The sequence below is a fragment of the Podarcis liolepis genome (assembly GCF_965112155.1).
Source record: "Podarcis liolepis genome assembly, chromosome: 3".
Taxonomy (NCBI): Eukaryota; Metazoa; Chordata; class Lepidosauria; order Squamata; family Lacertidae; genus Podarcis; species Podarcis liolepis.
In genome coordinates, this window is record NC_139557.1 from 89,857,919 (window position 1) to 89,867,093 (window position 9,175).

The 9,175-nt window shown below is 42.6% G+C and overlaps 1 protein-coding gene across 2 annotated transcripts in view; it reads left to right on the plus strand.

Annotated features, from left to right (window-relative positions):
* The window catches only part of FOSL2 (FOS like 2, AP-1 transcription factor subunit), a 27,196-nt gene extending 18,922 nt beyond the window's left edge, over positions 1-8,274 (plus strand). For both annotated transcript variants that reach the window (XM_083497216.1, XM_083497217.1), the window contains exon 4: positions 523-8,274. In XM_083497216.1, the coding sequence (XP_083353342.1) occupies positions 523-1,032 (510 nt within the window). In that variant the 3' untranslated portion in view covers positions 1,033-8,274. The remainder of the gene's footprint in view (positions 1-522) is intronic.
* Positions 8,275-9,175: the final 901 nt, after the last annotated feature.

Consider the following 9,175-nt stretch of genomic DNA (forward strand, 5'->3'; position numbering starts at 1 on the left):
AGGATGTAGCTGCATCCACATGTTGAGGGAAGTGTGAGAGGCAGCAAGCTCCTACCTTGTTCTCTAACCGATATGGTGTAGAAGACGTTCATTCACTGTTCCTGGTAGAGACCCACAGCAATGAATTACTAAGGTGCAATATTTAGGGATACTGAGCCTTCTATATTTTGATTGAACATACCACTTTGCTGCAGTGACTCCCTCTCCCCCCAAAAATGTGCGGGTTAAGATACCTGAATATTGAAAACACCTGTTTCTTAAAAAGAAAGGGAGAAAGAAAGCATTAGTCAGCAGAGGTTTTTTGTGCCGCATTCTGAGTTGCCCAAACTTATTTTTGTTTCCAAATGTATATCCTGTCCTTCAGTGGCTAGTCAGCATTCCTCAAACCCGTAACTTACAAATATTTATATTAAGCCCCATCTATCTACCTTGTTGCTCACCTTGTTGTATATTTTAGTTTGGGCTCTGCACAAGCCGCTATTGTTGCTGCCGCTGATCATCTTGTTTCTCCCGGATCTGTAGGAAACCGAGGAGCTGGAGGAAGAGAAGTCTGTGTTGCAGAAAGAGATCGCCGAACTCGAGAAAGAGAAGGAGAAGCTGAGGTTCATGCTGATGGCTCACAGCCCCATGTGCAAGATCAGCCCTGAGGAATGCCGAACCCCGCCATCTCACAGCCTCCAGACCGTCCGGACTGGAGTGAGCAATGCTGTAGTGGTGAAGCAGGAGCCCGTCGAAGAAGAGATCCCCTCCTCCTCCTCTGACCTCGAGAAAGGGCAGAGATCAGTCATTAAACCTATCAGCATCGTAGGGGGCTTTTACGGGGAAGAGCCGCTCAACACTCCCATTGTGGTGACCTCGACACCTGCCATCACCCCTGGAGCATCCAGCTTGGTCTTCACCTACCCCAGCGTGCTGGACCAGGAGTCTCCTCTCTCCCCCTCGGAGTCTTGCTCCAAAGCTCACCGGAGGAGCAGCAGCAGCGGCGACCAGTCTTCGGATTCCTTGAACTCCCCCACTCTGCTGGCACTGTAACCCCTTTTCCCTTTCGCCCCCCACCCCACTCAGTTACTCTGGAGGGGGAAACCCCGCCTTTGAGATCAAAAGACCAGCACAACGACTTTTTCCTTTCCCCCCACCAAGCACAAGGGCAGCAAAAGCAAGAAGAGGAAAATAGTGTGTGTAGCTCCAGAAACTTCCTGGGACAGGAAGAACCAGAACAAACGTAAAGCCATATAGGAGTGGGGTGGGGAAGCATTACTGGGACCCAAGTGCTTAGACTACATGGTGTGTGCGTGTGTAGAAGTGGGTGGGAGAGCCAAACTCCCCATCCAAAGTTTAGTGCGAACGGATGTGAGCTTCAGTAAATCGCTAGCCTGTTCCCCTGCCATTGCTGATGAATGGACTGGCGAAACCAGGTTCTCTTCTGTGCTAAGTAGTACATTCCAGTTAGTTTGATCTCATTTGGGCTTCACCTTTTTACTTTCTGTTGGATACCATGACATTTCGAAAACTCTAACAAAAAAGAAAAAAAGGCTTGTGGCAATTGTCATTAAACCGCTGCTGATGTTAGGATCTGCCTATGCAGGATTCTCGTTGGGTGAGGGGGTGGGCTTTTTGGAATAGATGGTGCAGAGCCGAGAGAAGAATGAAATAATAGTTCCAAATGGTTCCTTTAAAAAAAAAAATCAACAACACTCCTAGCACCTTTGTTTTGGGGGAAGTGGGGTAGCATGGAAAGAAACAAGTGTTGGATATTCTGTTGACAAAAAAAAGAGTCTTCCCCAAAGAGACTGGAGTATGCAGATAAATACATTATTTCTTGGTGCATTGCAAAAGCTATGACTACAACATGCCTCCACATCAGTGGACCAGGATTGGTGCCAAGGGAACTGGGGAGATGCCAGAGTGAGTTTCCACTAAGCCTTTGTCTCTGGCATGGGTTGTTCTGTAGTTGGCGTTTTGTCAAATACGGTGGCTGGACCCTACGTTGCCTTTCCCCTTGGCTGCCAGCCACCTTGAGTGTGATGTCTCCTCCCCACTGGCATGCCTGACTCGGATGCTGGGCTGCTCTCAAACAAAAGCCACCGGCTCCCAGCTCTCTGAACCGTTGCAGTGCAGCAGTGCTGCTATTCTTCTCTTGTGGCTGGTCCAGGAAAGGGATTTACTGAGGGCAAAAGTGCAGGAAGCAAGCTGGGTGCTCCCTTGGATAATTCCTTTCTCCCTGTGTGTGCGTGTTGCGCTTCGCTCATCAGTTCCTAGCCAAAGTTTGTGTGTGTTGCAATTTGATGACTTCAGGCCTTGTAGTTCCTTGGCTCCCTTTCTGGTCCTGGAGACATTAGCGGGAAAATTGTTTTCGTGCCTGAGTATGGTCCTCTGCCGCGCTCTTGTCGCTGCACATTCAGGTGGATATGGCTGTTTGAAAACCTGTGCTCACTACTGAAATGGGCAGCGGGCTTTGCTTTTTCTCGCATCTTCTGTGGTGCCTAGACAAAATCCTATTGCACTTAAAACAGCGCAGCTGCTTGGGTTTGCAGAGCTGAATTGGAGAGAAGTGTGCTGGGTTCTCCCCTTGTTAGGTTAAGGCTTTCTTTTATATAGAGAACATCCCGTTTAGCCCAAGCTAACTAGGGTTCCTGTCATGAGCATATTTATGTTTGCAGGTTTCCACTATCATTTTTGTTTTCATTTGACCTCAGGATTTATTAGGCAAGATGGCAGGTGGATACGTGATTTCACTGTGCTCTTTGGAGACCAGCTTTCTCACCTGGGGGAGTCTCTTCAAGCCATGTTAACTCCATTGGTGAGCATCGCTGCCTTCCTCGAGACTCTGCCTTAACAGCTGGGGAATTTGCTTAAGTCTTTTGAGTGGTTCCAGTGAAGTCAGTGACTCAACTCCCATTGACTGGCTGTTGTTTTTTTAATGCATCTGGATATCAGCCATAGTGTTAGGCCAGCTGCTTGCATGTCATTGTGAAAGGCCAGAGGTTCTCAAACTGTGCTTCCCAGGCTGCTGGCAGCCCACAAGCTGCATTCATGTTGCCCACCGAAAACACTGACCAACAAGGATACATGACTTCACAGAACGGTGCTCAGAAAAACAGGCACATCCATCCAATTAGGAAATCAAGACTATGCTTTATTAAAATGCAAGGTATGCATTGCTTTGCTTTGTAGAACAAAATAAGTTTATTAAGTAGTCTGGTGAGACCACCAGCAATTTTCAAGTCCATCCCCTCAAAAAGTTTGAGAACCACTGTCCTAGGCTATCTTCTGGCTAGTCAGAATAAATCAAAGCCATACTTAATAACAGCTACAATGAGAAGAAGCCAAATTCTGTAACCTGAATCAAGCATGCACGTATTTGAGTATAATTTTGAAATTTGCATTATTTATATTGCCTGTGCTGGCCATGGGGAGGAGAAAAGAGCTATGCAAAGCGCTAAAAAAAACTACCTCTGTCCACCGGCAGTTGCGCTTAGAGCCCTTCTGTCCTCTTAAAAGTTCACCAGGCATTACCTACATATTTTCAAGCATCTCTTTGCAGAAAGTAAAGCCACAGTTTTGGATGACAGCACAAACCGCATATCCGTTTCGTGGATCCGGCCTTTAATACTAAGCTGCACTTCAATCACACAGTCACTTAAACTCAGAGTAAATGAGAGTCGTGGTAGTAACTCTTCATATTTAAAAGCAAAACTATACTGGAAAGGCATTTTGTTCAAGATACTAAAATCCAGGCATTTTTCTTCTGACATTTCCCTTTTTAGACAGTGCCACTGGAAGAGACTCAGGCTTGTATTCAGGGCAAATGCTATTCAGAGTAGACCTCTTGGAAATGAATGAACCTGGGCTAGCCATGCCCATTAACGACAGTGAGCCTACTCTGAGGACTAGCGTTCCTGGTTCTAAGCATCATGTAAAAGAAAATATTCTAAGCATAACAGGGAGAGCAGAAAACTGCATCATCTGACTGTAGCATTTTTTAAAAAATAAAATAGCACAATATACCTTTCACTAAAATCACTGATGTGTTCTCTGAAATACTGCTTGTCTCAGCAGGCAAAGAACATTTTTTTAAAAAATCACATGTTGCTAGCCCATTTAACTGCGCTGGGTCAGACTGACCCAGGCTTCATGTCCGTCTTAGAAATTCTTGGAAAAGAAAAGGTTTGAATGTGATGGAGGCATCTTCTCTGCCAGGCTTGTAACTATTAGCAGAAAAGAAAGAGCATTCTCTGAAATTCCCAGTACTATCCAAGTGCACATGAAGGTGGCTTGGGCACATATGCAGGCTTATATGTGAGGCTGCCATTTGCTAGTTGGTTTCAGTGGTGGTGGTGCCGCAGCAGTTTGATAGATAACTCTGGGCAAAGGGCACAAAGCCTGTTAACAGAAAACCTGGAGAGGACTAAAGAAAATACAAGGTTTGGCAGGGCTTTTTGCTCCAGCTTGTTTTCTAAGTTGTAAAAAAATAGGAGAGGCAGGACTTAGAACCTGTTGGTTTTGTGGCAAGTATGAAAGATGGTAGGCAAGGTCTGTGGAAGAGTTCCATTTTTCAAAGTTTGCCTTGGGAAAGATCTGGGTTTATAGCTGGAAGCAATTAGAAAAGAGGTCTCTGAACTGCTTCCTGTTGTTGACCTCAGATCTGTCCTCAGGCAACTTTAGTGTGTGGCCGTGTACATGCCATATACATTTAGAGCACATGACTCCTCCCCCTCCTCCAAAGACTCCTGGGAACTGTATTTTGTTAAGGGCATTGGAAATTGTAGCTCTTTGAGGCACAAAATACCATTGCCTGGCTTCTTGGGGGAGAAGTATGGTGCTTTGAATGTATGGTGTGTAACCAGCCTAAGTGTTGCTTGTCTTATACCTATGGGTTTATATATATATATATTTATCACTTGAATAAGGTTCCCTGGTGAGCTGTGGCTCACCTTCACCCTTTCTGCTGGCCAGAAACGTGTCTTACCACCGTTCTCCACAAAGGAACTTACTAGGGTCATTTTGTGGCAGATAATCCTGTGCATCTGAGTCTTACAGTTGATTCAGGCATGTTTTGCTGTGTGAATCCAGTTTTAGCTCCAGATTCTGCTTTTCATCTTCTCTTGTAAATTTGTACATCTGAAGGGGTTATATCGCACTTATTTCCTAAAGCTGCCCAAATGAAACTCCAGTTTAATCCTTGCAAGGCATGAGCAGTGGCTTTTGGGCCTCTTGGACACGTCTTGATTAATGCTTCCACTTCTTCTTGGTCCTACAGGATGATAGAGACAGATCTGGGTTTTAGTCTTGGCATGTCAGCCCGCAGATGACACCCTGGTGGGATTAATTTAGTCAGGAGCACTACAGAAGTACATCCAGATGGATGGCATCTCAACTATGTCTTGGCATAATGGATGGCATCTCAGCTGTAGACATTATGAAGCCCCATGTCCCAGTGATGGCTTTACTGTGGAAAAGAGACTAGAGATGTTTTGTAGGTGAAGCCTGGAACAGATAGTGCTCTGATCTAGGAAACATTTCCCTACTTATTTTTGCATGCATCTTGATTTTTACGGACGTCTTTATTCATTAATTTGCCATACTTTTGGGAAAACCTAGCACCTTTGTTCCAAAGGAAAATATATTTGTGTCCCAACACTAACTCTCTTTAAAATTCCTGCTTCCTATCCATTCCAGCTTCTAATGTTTGAACTTTTCATTTCCATTCAGTTTAGAGTGCAGTCCAGCAAGAATTATGGCTTTGGAGCTCTGTTCCATTTCAAAGTGTTTTGTCTTAGCCTGGGTGATGTAGATATAGGATGAGCACAGTCGTTTAAGGGATTGTGCTCTTAAGTCAGCAATGTGCTTGTGATAGAACAGGACCTGGCGCCATCATGTTGGTGTCAATAGATTTCCTCCACCACCTTTTTTTAAAAAATTAATCAATCTATTAAGTTCATTTGAACCTAGCAATGTGCTGCTTTTATATTCTGCTTGGCCTTAATCCTAAAAGTACTCATTGCTTTCACATTTATTTATTGGCAGGCAAACACTTTTTGTGTCTGCTCCAGCAAATCTGCCCACGATTTAATTTAACATCCCTCAAACGCGTGATCCTGTTTTTTAATGCCAAAATGAAATTCTGCAACATTTTTTTCAACACACACACACTCCCAGAAGTATTTTCAGTCATTAGAGTGGGTCAAATATTTTAAGAGAGAGCACAAATGATCCCATGTTTTTTTGTTATTTATATTTATATAAAAAATGTTTACATCTTTTTCTCTGCCTCAAATCTGTATTTTAAAAACAACTTTATCCCCCTTCCCTTGCTGACTTTTAAAAATGCTGTTTTGTTTTTGTTTTTCTTTTATAAAGTAGATGACTTGGACTTACAATCTTGGGTTTATGGATTTCCCCCAATTCAGTTGTGTCATTTTCTGTTGAGTTGGCTCTGCCCTGCTTTGTGCTGTGTCTTCTAAAATTACATGCAGGATTTTTGTAATTTTCAAAAATGGTGGTGCCCAAGCATCTTACTTTCCTAGCTTGCTGTAGCTTTCATTTGCACGAATTCTTTCTTACGTAAGCCATAGGTATCAAGTGGTGTGCATCAAAACACAGGCAAAATTTTGTTGCGTTCGTTTTTTAAGGGCCAAGGCTATAGTTCTGTGGGACTCTGGCCAAGCCTCTATCTGAAACTTGGAGAGTTGCTGCCACAACGACTGCAGGAATGAAGCCCTTAGATTATTCCTAGGGCGTGTTAGCTCACTAATTTGTGAACTAACAAATTTGGACTTTTCTCATTAAGTACAAATCCTGTTGAGGTGATTGTATATATGATCACATAACTTAAGTAACAACTCCAGTTGCCTGCTTTTTAAGGCACATCACTGCTTGCGTACTCTGCTTACTCAATTGGGAAGAAAATCACGTCAACAGAAGGGAAAGCTGCAAGAAGATCAAACCGCATGTGTTCTGGGACCTTTGCAAAATCAAAAGCCAGAAGAATAGAAGAAAGCAAATGCGTTTGTGCCTCTCTGCAAGCGGGACGAGAGAAATGGGAACCACTAAATTGAGCAGGGTGGGAATCTTCTTTTTTTAAAAATTGTTTTGTATAAAGAAAACTTCTTTCTAAAGAAGCATAATCAATCCTCTGCAAATAGTAATAGGTGAGGCCAGACGAACTATTTCTAGGTACAAGAGATGAATCGAAACTTTTTTTCTGTCCTATGAAACGACTCTCCTCCCTTTCCCATTTCGTACAATTAAAAGGTTGGTCCACTTTCTTGTTTGTGGCTACTTGTTGTGGGGGGGGGGATATGAAATTATGTGTAGAAAATAGACAACAGGTTTGTATTTGCTCAGTGAGCGGATAAAGTGTTGTGTCTGTGTATATATAGATTCTACTGTGTAGTCCACAAAGTAACATTGGTAAGAGAAGAGTGTATCTTTATTCACAAGGTAGTTTAATAGCGTAAAATGGAAGAATGCTTTAAGATTCCTGAAGATAAAAGGGCCTGGATCTCTCTCTGTTTACATGACTCTGATCCTAAATGCACTCCTGTTAGATGTTTGTATCTATACTGATGATAACACTGGTAGAGGAAACGGTTCTCAGTGATCTTATTTGTGCAAATTCATGGAGATCAGTAAATTTTTGGGTGTGCCATTATATTTCTCTTCCACACAGAAAAGTAAGTTTTTTCCCTCCTTTGCTTAATTCGTGGAGTGGAATTTAAAATTACCGAATTGGAATCCCTTTTCTCTGATCTTTTGCATAGATCTTCCCATGGTAGAGAAGCTTGGCTGAACGGTCATCTTCTCGCACCTTTCCTTGCTATATACAGGCCTACAATATTTGCACTAAAAAAAATGTCAAAAATAGTTATATGAAAGCCGGTTGGAAAAAGCTTGCTGCTACGAAAGAACGTATGAAAATAATGGCCATGCTTTTCAGTTTTAATGGAGTAGTACCATTTTGTAAAGTAAAAAAAAAAAATCAATCTAGAATGAAACGAATGAAGGTTTTATATATCTTGTCTTAAATATTACCGTTTTTACTTTCTCTCGCCCTTCCTTTCCCCCACCCCATCTTGATACCATTCCATGCCTGTCATTGCTCCTTTTCGTGATGATTGAATGTGTTCACTACCCCCAACCTGCAAGTTCACACACTTGTAAATTACGCTTTCATGGCACTGCGGACACCTTTTTTGTATAGTGAGAGCTAACTGGAGTTCTTCTCTCTCTTTGGTTGAAGTCATTAAAAGATATCCTTTGAAGTCATTAAAAGATTCTCTTTGTGATGACTTAATTAAAAGCTTGCATTCTCCTTCTGTGTAAACAAGCATTGATAACGCTGGCACCTCCAAGACGGTTGGTATATTTTTCTGGGAGGGATTCGAGCACAGTCTGGGAAATTTAGGTTTGTGCGCAATTTAATCCACTTTCACTTAGCGCTCTTTAATTCTACTGTACTTTAAAATGCTCTTTAAAAAAAAAGAAAGAAGCAAACTTTTTTTTCGGTCAGGAAAGGGATGGGGAAATGTATTGATAACTTTGAAATGAACAGATGGTCAACAAGAAGATGTGTAAACAAATCGGGATGAATGCTCAGGGTTTTTTAAAAAATAATATCCCCACTCTAAAAACAAGAACAGCAACAACCCAGAACAAATGTTCCATAAGGAACGGACACAGTTTAACCGCTACATAAGCTTTGCACAAGCAAATTGTGCAGCAGCAGGTGTAACAGGTCAGAAAGTATCTTCCATCCGATGAGATTCTTCTTGGAATGGCTTTTGAGAAGTGGGGATAAATGGGGAATAGGGGAGAGGCTGAATAAAGGAACTTCCATAAAAGGGAATCCCTTCACCAAGAGTTTTATCAGACTTTTAAAAAATGGGGGAAGAGACCGTGGGGATGTGTTATAAGAGAGCAGGAATGCATAATAATGTTCAGCTCCAGAAGGAAAGCACTTGCAGTATGATTAAAGTGGTGTTCTAAATATGGTTGCACTGATGATTATGATGATAACATGAGTGCACTCTTATCCTCCAGTCTGTTTGCATAGTTGACATTCTTTCCTGGATAGACAACCCTGTGTGCTTAATGACTGCATGGCAGGGAGACAAATCCGCACGTGCAGCTTTTCTTGCCACTTGTTGGCTATCTCTTTTAAAGGCACGGGAGT